The following is a 19,972-nucleotide window of genomic DNA, read 5'->3' as shown; positions in this document are numbered from 1 at the left end:
TCTATATAATACTAAATAACTAATTTATAATATATTACCAATCTATGCTAATACGCTATTAATATATATAATTCTATACTTTATGATATTATATTACTTATCTATGCTGCTGTATTACTTACTTATAATTATTTATTACCCATCTATAATGATTGACCACAATAGCGGTTCATAACAGGGATCGTACAGAAATTTGCTCAAAACTGAAATAGAACATTAGGGCAAAAATCACCTTTCGAAGCAGACTAATTATTGAAATGATGCTCAAAACCTTACTTTTAATAGCTAAGAACACCCAAACATTGATAATAAACAAAATAATTGATTTAACGATTATTAGACAACTCAAATTTTGCCAGTTTATTCGTTATTGTTATTATTATTATTGATTCATAAGCCTACAGCAAAATTGGATGGGTATTTTGCACAAACACCTAGACAGGTATACCATATTAAACGCTGCAAATGTCAATGACCTGTTTAAAAGTTTATTATTTTTCACTGAAGGTGGATTTATGTGGCTATAAATCAGTAGCAGATGCTACGTTGTTCTGAGCGACTGATTTTGTACTCAACATGTGTTAAACATGTTCACACAAAACCTCAGGCACAGAGCCACTTGGCTCAGTAAATAATTACTTTAAAAGGCACGAAGCTTTGTTTAAAGCGATGTTTTAGAAGTATATATTTCACTTGAAAATCATTTTTACTACTATATATTTGTCCATTGCTGTTCAATAAGAAGACAATTACAAACCGAAAATTTAAAATATATGAATGTGGATTGCAAAATGTGATGGGAATCTCCTGTGAGGAATTTACTCAATGTACAAATCCCATTATGACTACACTATAAAATTAGCACAAGTGATATCTACTGTAGTGTGGGATTGCAGAGGAATTTTGCAAATAACGGAGGTAGTAGTTTTAAACTTAATTCAATCTTCTTAATGTTGTCACGCTGTGAACGTTGATACCTCCTTTGCCATAAAACATCATCTGGAGTTTTGCTAGAATGTTTTTTAATTGTAAACTACAAATTGTGCATTTTCTAGCGCATTAATTGTAAACTTCAACAAGGTTCCCGATTTTGCTGTTGCGTATCATCTTCAAATTGTTAATGATAATTTTTACTCGAGTTTGCTGTCTATAAGCGACTATATTTTAGCAAATTTTCTACACTGGAGGACTACCAAAGTTAACTTCTCTATTCAAACTTGTCTGGCATAACCAGGTATTTAGGGAGCTCGACTTTTAAACTGTGGATCGTGGGTTCACGCCCCTTCCGCATCCAATATGCTCGTCCTTTTAGCGGTGTGACGTAATGATGTGGTGGTCGATCCCACTAATTTTTGATATAAAACTATTCCAAGCTTTGGTAGTTGGTGGCGAGGACTAGCTGCCTTTCCTCTACTTTTTCACTACTAGCTTATGGAAGGCTAGTGTAGATGGTCTTTATGTAACTCTGAACGAAATTCAAAAACAAACCTACTCGGACAATGGTGGTGATTCTTTCAACTGTTTCTTATACTTGGCTGAAATCGTGAGTATATTATTCACTGCATATAATACTATTTCATATACCTACTGCTATTGTTAAATAGCTGATGTTGAGATAGCAGGTTGTAACTGCTGTCAATAATTGGCAACTTACGAAGTGTGTTGCTGTTGTTTAATTTGCATGCATAATTTGTGTCGCGTTATCGTAGCAAACACTTATGCACATCAACTAAAGAACATGCGTAAGTCCCATGTAGACCTAACAATACAAACATGTTACTGCGTCTGTTTAATTTATATTATTCTATTCTTATAGGATTACTTTGTTGCTGCTAGCCTTTTGTTGCATTACACTGTGACATGCCCTCCGCCAGTACAGCGGCAAGTCTATAGATTTACAACGCTAAAATTAGGGGTTTGATTCCCCTCGGTGAACTCAGTAGATAGCCCGATGTGAATTTCCTATAAGAGAAACACACAAACACGCTGTGACATTGACAGAAGTCGCTCATTAAATATGCGTTGATACAATTTTTACCTTCAAGATAGTACTTTGAAAACAACTTTATATTTTTTTGTTGTATTTGTGTATCAGTACATGTGGTTATTCTTTGTTGTGCGTTTGTTATTTATTTTGAATAATTTCAGTATGGTAGTTGGATGGGAAAAGCCAATGCAGCAGTAAACTCTTCAAAAATGTGTAACATTCAACTGAATACATGGGTATGTAAGTAACTTAAAATTTATTATACATAAATGGACATAAAAACTGAAGAAACGAGATTAGTAAAAAGTTTAAATTTGCAGGGAAATAATTGTCAAAATACTAAAGAAACAAGTAGAATCAAAATGTAAGTATTACATTTTCAAGCCTAAAACTAGAGAATCTAAAAAACATAAACAACTAGATTGAAAATAGTGTCTACATTATTTTCTCAACCTAAAAATCTCTATTTGGGATCAAAATTTTCAGTATTTATCAATTTTAGTGGTGGCACAATAGGAACCTGTGGCTTGAGAAAATTATATATACACTATTTCTAACCTAGTTTGTATAATTTTTTAGAGTCCTTAGATGTAGGCTTGAAAATATATATGTAAAAACGGCTCGTTTGGGTTGAGAAAATATTTTACGTAGAGGAGCGAACAACGTTTCGACCTTCTTCGGTCATCGTCAGGTTCACAAAGAAAGAAAGAGGTAAATATAATCATTGCATTTTGGTTAACTTGTTTTAGTAAATTTGTTAACAATCCCTAATTCTAAAAAAAAAGGGGAACCCTTTAAATATTAAAAAAAATTAATAATCTTGTCATATAACTAACCAATCATGCTTTAAACATCAAAAAGTATACATGTTTTATTTGTTATTTGAGCTTCACGTGACCTAATAATATTTACCGGGCCCATGGATCGAATGTCATTGCTGCAAGTTCGCGATCCAGGAGGTCAGTGTATTATATAAGTGAAGGTCAGATTCCCTATGTGGTTAGATTAGCCCAACAGTTGAGCCTCAACTTGTTGACTAGCTGCGTTCTCTGTGATTCAATAATTAAAAATATGGTTGGGTAATGTAAATATCCCTTGTATAGCTTTGGAGAAGTGTCGAAAACAAATACTTTTACATTTTCTGAGACGTGAAAATCAGTTATATATATGCATATCTCATTTCTAACCACGAAAAAAAAATGTTTGACTGCAGACTGGAACTCTGCCCTGATGATTATTTTAAATGGAAAAACTAATGAACATCTTGATATGCTCGATGGTGGAGTCATCCAGCGGCTTTTAGAAGAAAAATGGAAAACCTTCGCCAGAGTAAGTCTATGCTAATAAAATAATTTTTAATTGATAATATACATAAATGTTTTAACTATAATGAAAATAATGATAATTCAGAAGAAAGTTTTGAAAATAAATAATCTCGTCTGAAATTTCAATTGGTCGACACAAATAAAATACAAAACAACATAGTTGCTTTTACAATACTTATGATAGAATGTTAAGGAAATCTTACAGTATCATATTATATAGGAACGCTTGCTTATATGACACTGAAAAAAACTTTTTTAATACACGATGTGCAACCCCCAATTTCGCGAAATTTCTATCCTGTGTGCACGTAGATTTGCAGTAGAGTCATGATTTTTCCATTTTGCCTCCGTTTCCCTTCACGGAGAACTTAATTTTTCTCCATTCCCAGGGTGCATAAATAACTTCATGAATAAGTCACACGTGGCTCTAACACACTTGTGCAATCTATACAAATATAACAGTACTGTTTCTTGTATGTTCATGTAAATACTTCGTGAGGTGTGGGTGGTTCTTCACCAAAATTGGTATGAAAATTCATTGGTATATGAGAAAATACATACAAATTTTCACTTTGCGGTTTTATGATTTTTTTACCATTACTTCGCCTCTGTTGATGGATCTTCACTGACTTTGGCACGAAAGTTGTTGGGTCCATGATAAGATACATATGAATGTACGGTTTCACATTTTGTGTTTTACTCTTTTTATTGGCGTTTTGCTTCTTTTGTAACTTACATATAAAGGAAACGATTTTCATGTTCTAAGATATCTTTTTATTAATCATGAATTTACATAACTTCCCTCCAAAGTACATATACTCCAGCTAGTTTCTATAATATCGGCAGTGATTGAAATTTTGTACAATAACTTAAGTATCACGGGAGTTTCGTTTTGAAATTTCAGATTGTTTATACAGTATTGGCAATGTTTATTTTTCTCAGAACATAATACTGTTTATACATTACATGTAGTGTTTATATTTTTAAATATGGTAATGTTTCTACAATATTGACAGCGTTGTTTTTTTAAAACTGAACGTTGTTTGTACAGAACTCTCAGTACTTTTTATTGCCACTGTACACTGTTCCTACAATACTGATAATTTTTATAATTATCACTTTACAGTCTTTAATCAACGCTGGTACTGTTTCTTGTTGAACTTTATTATGTTTCTGTAATGTTGTAGTGATATTATTGAAAGTTGGTGTTGTTTTAAACTTTCAATGGTTTTTTTAAATTAATGTTGTTCCTAAAATACTGTAAGTTTCTTTTTATATTAACATTGTTCTACGCTGTTTCAATAACATAAAAATGCTTATGCTAATTAGATATTTTTATTTCACTACTATTAGAAAGAGTTTCTGAAACGTTTGGTACTCATGTTCCTACACCTGATTGCACTAAGTATTGCTGTTTCGCTCCGCCCCTCATCAGATGGCAATCTACTTGGCCCCTCTGACCTGCGCTCAATAGTAAGTGCTTTGTGTACTAGTTTTTTGGGAAGTATGTTAAGTAGAGTTCCACATAACTTTTTGTTTCATTACAAATTTTTTAGTTTTTCTTATTTTAACCATTTATATATTAAACACTACATAAGTGACATTTCCAAAATCAAAACAAAGAGATATTCCGAACTGTTTTATTTTACTTAGTTAATCATCTAATAGCATAAACATTACATAAGATCATAAAATTTTATTTTTGCTAAATAATGACTGATTTTTTTCTTCCAATGGAACCTTATGTATAAACATTATTTATTTTGTTAGTTCACTTGGCAAAGTCTTAAGAGGGTTTCGGTTTTGTCACGTATTGGATCTTGGATTGTGATAATACAAGTAAAACACATTTCTAAAACTTTTTTCATTTTAAAATCTCCATTTCTTGCACGTTCTATAGTGTCGATATTCTGCTGAGTTGGTAACCTGTCTTGGATGTATAGGGTTTGTGATTTTTCAACAAGGCGAAGAAATAATGTCTCAAGGTCTCCTGGGCTTCCTTATCAATCTTGTAAGTTTACAATTTTACAATCAGCTAGCTAATAACTGAATTTATTGTCCTTCATTACATCACGATGTATTAGTATAATTCATAAAGATGTGGAAAAGAACAACATTTATATGATTAAAATTAAAAGAACATCGAAGTCTATTATTAGTGGAGTTTTATTTTGGTTGTTGCTGTTCAAATGATCGGGTCAGTAATCGAATGTAACTTCGAAAAAATGTCAACACTATTAACTCAAGTGACGTATTTGTTAAATAATAACAATGAAAGTATTTCAGAACGTAACACTTTTCAAACTTCTGTGTGTATTTCCACGTAACAGTACTTCATGTAACAAGCCTTTATAAACACGTAGGATGGAATAATTTTGAAGTCAACAATTATCTTATGAGAAATGAATAACCTAGCGACGCAATAATTATCGTTCCATAAATAGACTAAGGATTTTTATATTTTATTTATGACCGATAATCAAAGTGTTTTTTATGGTTTACTATAAATTATAGACCTATTTTGGTTACGTTGATTTTTAACGTGTAACAAAATTATCAGGCATATTAATTGAAATGTTTTAATTTGAGAAGCATAAGAAATAACAGTGTTAATTAGAGTCACGTAAAACTGTTCCCCACATCGTGGCAGGCAGTTTTTCTAAGTTCTTCATGTGTTTACAGAGTAGTAACCCTGCCAAGGCAATCTTCCTCTTCGCCAACATCCTTATCCTCTGCTGCTTGCCGTGTCGACTTTTGGGATACAGACACACTGAAGATGTTCTCCTTACATTTGCAATTCCTGGTTCCTGGTTCTTCCTTATTTTCTTTGCAGGGTAAGAACGAAACAAAGTTATTGTTTAGGAGAAAATTACCTCTTTTATATAGTAAGAGCGACCTCCACTGTATAGGAGACAATTAGTTTCTCTGTGTATTGAAAATGACTTCACTGTATAGGAGTAAATTACTTCCACAGAGTAGTGAGAATGACTTCCACAGTGTAGTAAGAGTGGCTTTCACTACGTAGGATAAAGATTTCTTCCACAATGTAGTGAGAATAACTTTTATTGTGTAGGAGAAAAGTACTTCCACAGCGTAGTATGAATTACTTTCACTGTGTTGAATAAAAATTACTTCAACAATGTAGTGAGAATGACTTTCACTGTGTAAGAAAAAAGTACTTCCATAATGTAGTACGAATGGCTTTCTCTGTGTAGGATAAAAATTACTTTCGACGTGTGTAGCACGAATGACTTTCATTTTATATCTTACGTTATGACATCATTTGCGTGTTCTCATTCCATAACCATTGTGAAAACATATGTTTTGTCTTCTTTCTTACCAAAAAATTGTAAAACATAAATAAATAGATAGTAAATAGCACGTGCATGGGCTTATTGTTATTTTCTGACTTACACCCAATGCTTTGCTTTTTTTCCGAGTTAAATAGGCATAAAACAAGTAATTAAAGGATAAAGTATTTATTGTATTTTCAAATCGTTAAATGTATAATAAAGACAGATAGCACATAGTTAATTTACTTTTCTGACATTTTGAAATATTTGTTATTCTAGGGCTGTAAAATTGACAGGTCCGTTTGTGACTATGATCTACAACATGTTAGTAGGAGACATCGTGAGGTTTAGCATCATCTACTTCATATATTTGTTAGGGTTCACGCAAGGTAAGAGTTCAAAGAAAGTGGAATCAATCAACCCAAGAGTTTAACTTAACAATGAAACAAGTAGTGAACTTAAAAGTGACTGAGGATGACATATTACATTTTTAGTTATTTTTGTACAAACTTGTTTCCATGGCGTCTTCATCTTTAGAACTTGTACAATCTAAAGCACAGTTTTTATGAATTGATTTTAGTGATAAAGTTAGATAAAATATTTTGAACATTATTCAGTAATTTCATACTGCTTAAAAGATAAAGTACATAAACCACATCAGATTAAATATTCTTCAATAATGTTGTAGAGGAAGAAATAACATCACATTCAATAATATTTAATAATATTATATAGTTTAGAAGGGATGAAACCACATAAAATCACATTAGGCTAAATACTCTTTATAATGTTATACCAGTTAAAGGAAGAAACACAATGAACTGCATCAGATTAAATGGAGTTGAATAATGTTACATCGTTTAAGGAAGAAACACATAAACTCTACATATAATACTGCATAAGAAATAAAGGTGTCAACCACGCACACACGTGTTAAATCTGTATAAGAAAAAGTAAGTAAATTTCGTGTCCTCCCGAAATATTTAAAATGTATCTTATCACCTTAATAGCTACAAGTAAAGCCAGGTGGTTAAGGGCACTCAACTCGCAATCTGAGGGTCGCAGATTCGAATCCTCGTCTCGCCAAACATACTCGCTTATTCTGCTGTGAGGGCGTTATAATATAACAACCAATTCCAATTTTCTTGGGTAAAAGAGTAACCTCAGAATTGGAGGTAGGTGGTGATGACAAGCTGCCTTTCCTAGTGTACCTTTGCGCGAAATTCAAATCCAAACCGAACTTCCAAATGTTTCGTGTTATGTACTCATATAGCATCCTCTTATGTGTTTTAAACACGTACATTCCAATGCTTTAAACATGAACAACCCAATGTTTTGAACATGACTACCTAATATTTTGAACAAACACATTCTAATCATTTCAGCATGTGCATGCCAATGTTTTAAACATGATATCCTAGTATTTTAAACAAATACACCATAATATTTTAAGCAACTGATATTTTGTCAGTGATACACTAAAGCACGCTATTCTTTTAAATAAACTGCATATCCAATTTATAGATATAGAATATCAAAACATAATGTAGTACTTACCAACTAGACATAGCCGTTGTAACAAAATTAATTAAATTTGTAAATAAAGTACACTAAGAAAAGCTGTTGATTCTGTAAATGCCTCCCTGGGGCACAGCGTAAAATGCGGACTTACAGCATTAGTGACTGCGTTTCGATACTCGTGTTGGGTGGAGCAACTTTGTGCTTAATTACAAACACACAAAGATTCTGTAAATAAAAAAAAACGCTAACAAAAACAGCCGCTCTGTAAGTACAGTGGCTCAGCAGCAAGTATGAGGGCTTATACCGCTAAAATTCTGGTTTCGATCTCGTGATCGGCACAGTACAGACAGCCTTTTGTGTAGCTTTTTACTTAATAAACTAACCCTAATCAACGTCAAATAACGACAAAGAGCAGATTCATTCACATAAGTTGTTCAAACAGTTGTATTTTAAAATTCGAAATAATATTATAATAATCAGTATAAACTGTTGTGTTAACGATATGACATAAATTTTAAATTATTTTCATTTTTATGTTTCTCAATGAAATATATATATAACGAAAAGGTACTGCTGTAACTAACAAGTATAGATTCCTGAAATTCAAATGAATTCTTGTATTTTTTTAATCGTACTTGAAGATAAACTGTTTTATTTTTGCAGCTTTTTTCTTCCTGTTTAAGAACCAGTCTGGAGATAGTAAGCGATTCACAACATACTCACAAACCTGGATGGCACTATTCCATATGACTCTAGGGTATTACGAGGTAAATGTTTAATATAGAGGGGGAATCAACTGAATAACAACAATGAAAAAAACAACATAATTTCACTTTCACAATAATTACTGCACTCATTGCCACAATAAATTAAGGGTTTGTTATCACTTTAAAGAAACATATTCTGATAAATAACATTATCCGAAACTTAGTCTATTCTAATTTTCAAGATACAATATAGAAAGTATTTAATTCTCAAAACACAAAAACTGTAAAGCGCATTGTATTAAACTTGTTTCGGTACAGAATAAATAAAAATTGGGGGTTTGTTATCAATCTAAAAATCTCACAAATAAATACAATCTTCCTTTAAAAACTTTATATTGTGAAATGATGGTTAAAGGAAGTGCGTCATTAAACTCCTATTTCCGTGAAGTTTTTCAACATTTCAGTAATACAACTTGTTCAAATCACTATCTTTGTATTCTTAGGCGAGATAGTGACTTCATGTTTATATAAAACGTTTATATATATTTTTTATTTAATCGTGAAGACACTAATTTAAGTTTTTTTATATAAACATAGAGATGGCGACTCTACGCTTATTAGGTAATCATAAATACAGTATCTTCACGTTCATGCAATCATACAGATAGTGACTACGTTATAATGTAAACCCAAAGACACTGTTTTTTTCATTTCCATTATATCAGCATACAGTCAGTGACTTTCCTTTTGCCATATAACATGTAGACGCTAACTTTAGTTATTTTACGTGAACATATCTCTCATTATTTATGTTTTACCATTGTTTTCACAGTTTAATATTAACGATGTTTGTATACTGTTTGTCTGTTTAATACAAAAAAGAGTGAATTTGTAGCATTAAAGCCACGTATTCTTGAAAACGTATATCGATACAGGTTCACTTTATCGTCTTTTGTAGACTGTATTGTGTTTGCTTTATTTTTCTCATTTTTCCTTGGATCTGAGCCTGAACACTGTTTTTGTCTAGTACTCCGAATTCAGTGAGACTTTCTACAGTGCGTTAACGTGGTTTGTCTTCGCCATTTTCATGGTTATCATGCCGATCTTAATGCTTAACATGCTGATTGCTATGATGGGAAATACGTACTGCGAAGTTATAACCCAATCTGAACGAGAATTCGTCAAACAGGTAAGAGTTTCAATGATATATCATTGTGTAAGTAAGTTTCAATGAGGTTTCATCAAACTCATAAGTGTTCCGGGGACAGTTCTACTTAGGTTTCATCAAGATGGTATGTGTCACGGAACAGTTTGAATGAGGTTCTATCAAGTAAGTGTTCTGGGAAAGTTTTATTTAGGTTTCCCCAAGCTGATGAGTGCCCGAGAACAGTTTGAACGAGGTTTTGTTAAGCTGGTAATTGTTCCAGAAAAGTTTCAGTAAGGATTTACCAAACAGGTAAGTGTAGCTAAACACTTTGAATGAGACGTTATGAAGCACATAAGTATCTCGAAACAGTTCTAATGAGGTTTCATAAAGTATATAAGTGTCTTGGAACAGTTATTTTGAATGAAGTTTCATGAAGAGGGTGAAAGTCCCGAAACAGTCTGAATGAGGCATTATCAAGCAGATAAATGTGCTGAAAAAGTTTAAATAAGGTTTCATCGGATTTGTGAGTGTTCCGAAACAGGGTAAACGAGACGTCATCATATTGATAAATGACCAACAACTGTTTGAATGAAAAATTTGTCAAACAGGTAAGTTTCACTGAATACTTTGATGCAATAACTAAATGACGTCTTCAGTAAAAGTGAATATTAAATATTCCCTACTCACACACTAGAAAGAAAGAGAGGAAGAAGTGATACAATAGAGCCATGCTTCAATCATGGTCATTAAAACACCATATATTATCTTGTTATATGTGTTTATGGTATCTAGTAATAAAAAATAATGATTAAAATGTCATTATTGTAGTCAGAAAAAAATTAGCATACAGATAATTAAAATGTTTTAGTGAGAGTAAAATTATCAAATGTATCTCAGAACGGCTGTTATACGTATTAACACTTACTGAGGAGAGAACAACGTTTTGACCTTGCCAGGTCATTTTCAGGTTAAGAAAGAGAATATTCGAATGTGACAGTTGTCCAAGGGACGGAAGTATAAACTGGTACGGGATTGTAGGGTGCGATGCAGGTGGATGTTAGATTATTAATAATTATAGGTGTAAAGGGGCTCCTTTATATTGGTTTAATTATGGTTTTAGTTGTTGTATGAGTATGACTTCTTTGATTTTGCGTTTGTTCATATTTGTTCCCTACTTAATATCTGGGTATTTTCTATGGTTATGTTGTGTTTATTTGACTTGCAGTGTTCAGAAACGTGTGAAGGTGTTATTTTCTGTTTTTTGAATCTAGTTTCTATTTTACTGCTTCTTTCTCCATTATAGAAGTCATGGCAGTTGTTACATTGTAATTTATAAATTATGTTGGTGTTGTGTTTGTCAGTGTAGTTTTTACATAGTATGGACTTTTGTTCTGTTCCTGGTTTTTGAATAAATTTGATATTTACTGAAATGTTGTTTTGTTATAAGTTTTTTCCAATTGTTAGTTATTTTTTCGCTGATTTCGGGAATATATGGTATGTATTTTTTGTAGTTTGTTATCTTTGAATTTATTGTTGTATCTTTGAACTTATTGTTGTTTGTTTGTTGTTGGTCTAGGTGTGTGCGTATAATTTTGTCCACGGTTTTTTGAGGACATTTGTTGATGTTGATGGAATTATCAAATATTCACAAAATATATTTCCTTCGTTTTCGTTTATAATACTTATTATTGTCAGTAAATACGACAGAAGACGGTTTATAAAAGCTATTGAGAATAATAAACTGTTATGGTGAGTATTTGTGAATTATATCAGTAATTATTCTGATGAAAATTTTATAATGCTTATTTATATCAAAAAATACTGTAGCAAAGAAAATCTTTAGTAGTTACTTGTATTATTAAATCTTGTTATGGAAAATATTTACTATAGTTTATCAGAACTTTTATAATAGTTTTCAGTCTGAGGAAACATTGTTGTGGATACGTTTACAACAGTTTTTGTAAACATGCTTGAAGAGATCTTCTATAATAATTGTTAGATTCACGGAGAACATTTGTAATAGTTTTAGTATCAGTAGACAGTGCTTATTAATAATGCTTATGATAATTTTTAGTATGTATAAACTTTGTTGTAATTACAGTTAATTATACTTCTCATAAGACATTATAGTGGTTTCTCATATTTTCTAACTCTGCATTCTTAATCCAGTCATTTGGGAGTTTCAGAAATTAGAAGAGTGTATAATAATAGGATTTCAACCATATAAAATTTGACATACCCAGCCGACCAGGAGGAATGGAATGAGCGAAAGGCCACAATATATATGATGGAAATAGTTTAATTGATATACTATTACTATAAACTATTCTGATTTTTGGAAATCCCCTTAGGATGTAATCAAGATTTCATTGCTTAAATAAAATCTTCCTAACATAATAACTTATGACAAGCATAATTAATCATAATTTATGCTCAACCAGAGTGTAAACGGGGTTCACACCATAACAGTGCATGTTAATAACATTTATAATACTAGTATTAGTAATTATGAAGAATGGATTTTGCACAAAATCTTAAAACATCTAGAAAATGTTGCTTAAATTTATGAAAAGCAAATATTGAATATGTGAAGGAATGAAGCGACATAGGACATAACTCCAGCTGTTGTTTAAATTATCTGTGTTCAAATGATTATTTCCACTAGATAATGTTATTATAACAGTCAATTATATTTAACAGTGGGCTAAAATCGTTGTGGCCCTTGAAAGAGGTGTTAGTCAAAAGAAGGCTAAAGAATATATGCAGAGCTATTCCATTCGGCTAGCTTCGCCATCTGGTGATGATGACCCTGAGAAAGAGCAACGAGCAGTGATGGTAATAAAAAGTAAATCAAAGTCAAAGGCAAAGCAGAGAAAAGGGGCTTTATCAAACTGGAAGGTAAAATTAATATTAGTGAAACTTTTGGAGTATTCCAGCTTTTACTCAATTTTAAAATAAATTTCGTTTTCATGTAAACTGAGTTAATTATACATGAAATATATTGATATTTCTTAATTTTTCTCTAATCTGCATTTTATTAATACAAATGGTTAACATTCAGAATAAAACTTTAAAATGTTATGCGATGTGAACTACTGATATAAATCCTGTTTTCTGAACTTGCCCACTAGAAAATTTTATTTAACATTTATGTATTTATAATTTCATTATAGTTGTATGTTTAAAAACACAGATTGGTAAGGGTGTACATTTTTATAATGTTTACTTTATTTACGAATAGAGTTTTATAACTAATTTTAAAACTATTTTCCAATTGCATTACACAGTTTTGTCACTTAAAAACCATCTCAGTTAATATAATTTTATAGTAATATATAATATGAAATATATCAAGACTCACTATGTTACATCTATTTTATGAAGACTTGAGATATAGCGAGTAAAACTTCGACATTTAATATATAATATTTATAAAAAAACACCTAATTAACATAACAGTTAATTCACAAGTTTTAAAATTAAACTCAAACTGAAACGTATGACATTCTAGTTTCAATACCTCTAAACAACAATATTGTTCAATACAACGCGTGCATTTAAAAAAGTACTGATAAACAAAATTTAAATAATTTTGCCAAATGAAAGAATAAATAAAGCCTTCAATTAACTTTGTTAAACTTGTAGTTAAAAACTATGATCATACTTATAGTAAAATATTTAAGGTATATTAATTTTTTACTTTTAGAATTTTAGTAATTTTTCGAGTTTTTCCTTCAACGGTTCCAAAGCTTCTTAAATATTAACGTTTGTGTTCCATTTTACAATTTTGTCAAATCAAAATAATTCTAAATAATTGATGAAATCACATTAAAAATGTTTAAGGATTAGTAAAAAAAACTTCACAGATTTATCTTGTAATTAATAAAATCACTTTTTGTATGCTTACAAAAATTTTAAAAACATGCCCTAAATATGCAAGTTATCTCTCGAAATATTGTAAAGAGAAATCAAATATTCATTAGTAAATATATCTTAACGTTTTACTGTATTGTATTATTTGCACCTACGTTTATTTGTACGTAGGTTAAGAAATTGCATATTCGGTCGTCTTGCCACAAGATTTCCTGTATTCGTTTGGTTTTCTTTCTTTTTTCAGAGTTGCTTGTACTTATTAGTGAAATTACTCATTCTGGTTTTATGATTACAAGAAAACTGCATGTAATAATTAAGATTTACATTATTACACAGATTAATGAAAATACTTTAGAAAGCCACAGAATGTGAGGAGAAGTAATTTATTTTGAAGTGAGTCTTCTAGTGTTCTACAATAAATAACTGGCTGTATTTTATTTTTTCAGAGACTTGGCAAAATAGTGATTCAAGAAATGCGTCAGTGTGGTGGTACAGCAGAACAATTTAGACAGAAGTACTGGACTAACCATCACTTTTCTACATCTGCTTGCAAACCATTTCCAGTGGACGGGAGTGATGACTCCGACAGTGAAAGGGGAGCTGCAATAGACTCTGGAAATGGTTTAGGGGTTGCTCTGAACCAGCTTGCATTTGCTCATGATTTAGACTTTAGTAAAAGTTCTGTTACACCACAGTCAGCTTCACCGAGCGATAAAGAAAGTGCCACGCCCACTGGAGGAAAAACTTTCGGAGATTTATTCCAACAGTTAGCCTGGGCTCACGACTTGGAAGTCGGTCGGCCTCAAACTCCTACAGGGTGTCATCGTGATAGCGAAAGATCTCAATCACGACCAACTTCTCCATCTCCTGAACAAAATACCAATCCTTCAAATACTATTCTACAGGATACTGAAACCTCTGCAATTTCTAAAATAAATACTGAAGCTTCCTTTCCCACCCAACAAAGTGAACAATTCTCCGATCCAAATCAAAGTGATGAGGCTCATTCCAAAGATAAGCATGGTAATACAACCACAGTAAACATTGTGCAAGGAATAGACAACCCTGCTTTTGTATGTGATGCTGGGGCTTGTGCACAGCCGTTAGAGTTGGAACAAGCATTCAATCTTGAACTTCCTTACAAAAATCTGATGCCAAAAATTGTTATACAGCAAGAATCTGACTTGGATAACACACAAAGTCAAACAGAACTCGACAACCAGGACAAAAAGAAGTCCATTAAACGTAAGAGACGCAAGAAACATAAAAAGATGTGTCATAGGGGCAGAGTTGGAGCAGAAGTCGAAACCTGTAGTCAGAAGTTTTCTAAATCGAGATGTCACAAAAAAACAAAATCTGCCAATAACTCTTCGACTCATTCAAGATATCGTAAACACGTGAAATTCAGTGACAGAAATGAACATGCGCATCAAATGAACAATTACAGTGAAAGTAGTGAAACATCATCGAGTTGTGATAATTCCAGATTAAGAACAAAATCAGCTCTAGCGAGCAGAACTAGACACGAAAATTCACATAGTGAACGACAATCTCAACCCGTCTACGAGCTTACGAGGTGGAGCACTAAAAATGTCGTCGCTATGACGTCAATTTTAGCATGGAACGACGATTCGGAACTATAAAAATAATGTATTGTTTTGTCTAGTGTCATGCAAATATGTGTTCTTCGAGTTTGTGATTTCCTTATGAACCACACAATGGTTTTGGATTACTACAAACTTAACTCTATATTTTGTGAATTATATAAAACATTGTTTCATTTAAACATATATTATAATTTAAGTGGCAAATTTACATATTTAATAAAACGAATTCAAGTAAAAGTACGGTCCCGAAGTGCTCTGACAAATACATAACGTTGTGTTCGGATGTTTGGTGTTTTACTCAATATCTCACGATAACATTTTAAGTCGAATCTTTCTCTCTTCGCCTTTTCGCTGAAATGCTTGGAAAGGTTTTCATGCAATAAATCATGTATTCGTATAACTATATATACATTCCTTGACAAAAGTAGTATGAAACACTGGAATTAATAACAAAAGTTTGCATTTTTCAACAACCATTTTCAAATCACTTGTAGTAAAAATTGCTAACATACTTCAAAGAAGCAACAAACCACCAATTTGTCGAACCAAGAGATCTTGTAGCTGTCTATCTGGTTTCTAATCACCCACTTTACACCGACAAGGTTCATTGATAATAAATGAAATAGAGGTTCGTTAACTCACCAGTTGGGATTAAGCAGTATTTTAACATGTATTGGATGATTCTTCAACACTTTTCCATACATGTCAAATGCATTGGAAAATACTCAACTTATCCTCAATACGTTTACAACCTCAATAACGTGTTGTGAGTACAAAACTGAAACGTTCACTTAGTTAAAATATTTCTAATTTAATACTTGTACACTTCTAAGCTACATATTAGAGGAAAGAATTGTACTTTTAATAATTTTAAAATATTAGAATTATTGCTTATCACAAAATTTTCCAAACTTAAAATTTCAACGTTAAAATTCGAGCCTTGAATCCTCATAATGGATAGATCAAACATAATCCACTGTTTAGCTTTACGTTAAGACAACAAACAAGCAAATATTTTAAAGTAAATAATAATCAAGCAGTCAAGGCTTCAAGTTTTGTTTCCTTTCTCTCCAGCTTCAACGTTTATTTTTCAGTTACAGCTAAAAATATACAGATATATATTATTCATTAGAGTGATTAACACAGTGTTATATATATATGGATTTGTGTTAACTTATAATTCCCACATTTTCTGAAATATAAGTTCTACTACCATCTTTTACAAGGATCATATTTATCTACACCTCAGAAAAACAATCATTCACAGTCTAATTTTAAATAAGTAAAAATTCATGGGTAAATTTGAACAGATTTTTTATTTAGTTTCATTTATAATTAACTTAATTATCGTAATTTATGACATAAATATGTTTTGTTCTATTTTCATAGAAGGGAAGAATATTAACATATACATATAATTACTGTTATATGAAGCTTATAACAAATGCCAGTGCAAGTCTTGTGAAATGAAACAAAATGTAAATAAAATTATCTTTGTTATCTGTAAATTTTAGCGAGTTTTACGACAATTTTTAAACATTATTATACATGGTGTTCGGGATTTTTATAAGATGATTAATTAAATAATTGTTTTCTCTCTCTTTCTTATAATAAATATAAACTTGCACCAGTGTAATCCTGGCCTTCGTAATTTAAATAACTTTACATCGTTAATTTAAATTTGTACAACTTTTTTATTATAATTTAAAGAATAGTACGTACAATTGATTCAGTTTAGAAATGAGTTTAAAATATTTAAAATTATTGAGTGTTTGGCTCATATATTTCCTATTAACAATCACTTCTGTTTGCGACAGATACGAGGAAAAACTGAACTCAATAATCTAGCACTAATAATCTGAGACACTAAATGGCAGCACATAACTTTATCAAAAACAGGGCTTCTCAACCTTTTTCTAACATCAATTCCTGTCAGTTTTCGAAATAGCTCTCTCCTCAGAGTTCGAAGAAAAAACAAAAAGCATTAAATTAAAATGTCAAATACTACATCATAGCTCAAATATACATCAGAATACAACTAGAATAAATAAAACAATAAATATATTTATCAAACTACATATAGAATAAATAATAACTAATTGCAGAATACATAATAACTGATTATATTTATTCTTTTAAATTTGTTGTATCATTGATACTACTCCTCTGCCCTAAATCTCATCTCATTAACCCCTGGATGAATCATTCACCTGGTTGAGAAGCATTAATCTGGAGTCAAGGTGGTGGTTATATTAGAGTTAGAAGAAAGGTGCATATCTGAGGTATTGTCACAGTTGTTGTAAATGATGTATCGACACTACCCTTGTTGCGAGTTATCGCAGCCATTCTAAATAATGTATTGCTACTACTCTGCATTTTCTAAATAAAGAAATATTTTTTCCTTCAGGTAGTAGATAAACTCTAAATTGAAAGAAGTGCACGTCTGGTGTTTAATGTTCATCGGTATCGTAAGTGGTGACATTCGAGCTTTACACTGCAAAATTGTGGAGTCCTAGCGCAGACAGCCCTCGTATAGCTTTGCGCGAATTTCAAAACAAGCCAATCTTTACTTTATCAGTAAAAGTGTTAACTGCCATCCCAGGTGTTTGAGATACATATTTAAGCAGTTTAAATTACGCTCATTGTCTTTACTATTCCAAAAAACAACAACAAAACAAACAGTTAAACGTAACTTTAATGAAATAATATTGTAGTTCGTTTATTTCGCACAAAGCTACTCGAGGGCTATTTGTGCTAGCCGTCCCTAATTTAGCAGTGTAAGACTAGAGGGAAGGCAGTTAGTCATCACCATCCACCGCCAACTCTTGGGCTACTCTTTTACCAACGAATAGTGGGATTGACCGTCACTTATAACGCCTCCGCGGCTGAAAGGGCGAGCATGTTTGGCGATACGGGAATGCGAACCCGCGAGCTTGAGGGTCGCACGCTTGGCCATGCCGGGCCATTATTGTAGTCCATTCATAAGTTCAACCTTCACACTTTGTATTTACATGACTTTATTATTAAAGCCACACTTGATAGTTTAGAATACAAAAATTTCAAAGTCATATCGTTCGAAGAATTTTCATTTTGTTGTCATAAACTACAGCTAACAAAACCTTACAAAGGACTTTTTTGTTATTACTAAGGCGACCGACTTCATCCATAGCAAAATAATAATGAAACTCACGATAAATATTTTTTTAAAAATTCAAGTAAAGTACGATATTCACAAATAATTGCTTTTTGTGTTTCAAAACACAATAAGAAATTAATTGTTTTAAAAGATGAATACAGACCTCAATGATAACTAACAACAAATATTTACTTCTAGGATTTTAGACTAGTGTTTTCTATTGTTGTTTTTTCGGTCTTGTGTCCTTTTGGTCAAATTGTAATTACACATTTCGTATAGAAATAGATAATAAGCCACGTGGAATCACTTACATTAGAAATCATTTCTAATTTCATCTTATAGGCTTTAAATCTCCGCTACAAAAAAGGGTTAAGAAAAGTAAATAGAAAACAATATATTATTATTATAAATGTAAAAACAGCTCTTTTGGGTTGAGAAAATATTTTACATAGAGGAGCGAACAATGTTTCGACCTTCTTCGCTCCTCTGCGTAAAGTATTTTCTCAACCCAAACGAGTCGTTTTTACATATATATTTCTCTTCAAGTGGGTTTTCTCGACATCACTGAATATATTATCATTATATCAGGATATAATACGTTTTATTTCTAACGAATGTTTTACAAAAACAAAAAACACTGCATATTAGTACGGGTAATAAAGGATAACATGTTATATTAACTGAAATTATTATCAGTAAAGGTTTTTTCATCACGAAAAATCCTCATCAGTTTCACCTGTTAAAGAAAAATATTCTAACAAATAACGTTATCCGAAACTTAGTATATTCTAATTTTCAAGGTACAATATAGAAAGTATCCAATTCTTAAAATACAAAAACAGCAAAGAGAATTGTATTAAACTTGTTTCTTTACAGAATAAATAAGAATAAATTTGTGTTTCTCACTTGTATACAACTTTATCATATTAAAACAGTTTTTCAATATACTATTAATATTATGTGGCATGACTGGCTCGTAAACACTATTCTACATAATTCTTTTAAATAATGTACTTGAAATAAAGAGCAAAGCACATAGAAATACCGATAATATGTAGTTCTTTAACATCCTCTTTCGCTTCTGAGCTGACCATGTGGCCTGTAATATCCAAAATCTTCACCATATGCATAAGGTCTGTCATGGGGGCATGCTTTATTTTCCTGGCCTTCAGCTGTAGGGAGGAGGAAACAACCCAAGAACAAACAGACGACAAGAACCACAATTAATGTTGTTTTATTATTTAAGCTATTCAAAGAAAAAAATCGTAAATGATTAAATATTTCATTATATCATAACATAATCAAAAATCAGAGGTAAATTGTAGCTACTGCAGTGATAAAAGTAAACCGAAATTTAAACGGATTCACTACAATAT

General features: G+C 31.5%; 1 protein-coding gene across 5 annotated transcripts in view; it reads left to right on the top strand.

The window, feature by feature from the left end:
• Positions 1 to 17,044, top strand: part of LOC143225747 (transient receptor potential cation channel subfamily V member 6-like) — a 107,581-nt gene extending 90,537 nt beyond the window's left edge. For 2 of the 5 annotated variants that reach the window (XM_076455687.1, XM_076455686.1), the window contains 9 exons: positions 3,201 to 3,316; positions 4,666 to 4,785; positions 5,213 to 5,323; positions 5,995 to 6,146; positions 6,885 to 6,994; positions 8,790 to 8,893; positions 9,861 to 10,022; positions 12,681 to 12,878; positions 14,300 to 17,041. In XM_076455687.1, coding sequence (XP_076311802.1) covers positions 3,201 to 3,316; positions 4,666 to 4,785; positions 5,213 to 5,323; positions 5,995 to 6,146; positions 6,885 to 6,994; positions 8,790 to 8,893; positions 9,861 to 10,022; positions 12,681 to 12,878; positions 14,300 to 15,496 — 2,270 coding nt within the window. In that variant the 3' untranslated portion in view covers positions 15,497 to 17,041. Of the gene's footprint in view, positions 1 to 3,200; positions 3,317 to 4,665; positions 4,786 to 5,212; positions 5,324 to 5,994; positions 6,147 to 6,884; positions 6,995 to 8,789; positions 8,894 to 9,860; positions 10,023 to 12,680; positions 12,879 to 14,299 lie in introns of all 5 variants that reach the window. The other 3 variants (XM_076455688.1, XM_076455689.1, XM_076455690.1) reach the window with 3 other exon arrangements.
• The last annotated feature ends 2,928 nt before the right edge of the window (positions 17,045 to 19,972 follow it).

Source organism: Tachypleus tridentatus, chromosome 9 (genome assembly GCF_004210375.1).
Source record: "Tachypleus tridentatus isolate NWPU-2018 chromosome 9, ASM421037v1, whole genome shotgun sequence".
In the NCBI taxonomy this organism is placed as follows: Eukaryota; Metazoa; Arthropoda; class Merostomata; order Xiphosura; family Limulidae; genus Tachypleus; species Tachypleus tridentatus.
This window is presented reverse-complemented; position numbering and strand designations above follow the sequence as displayed.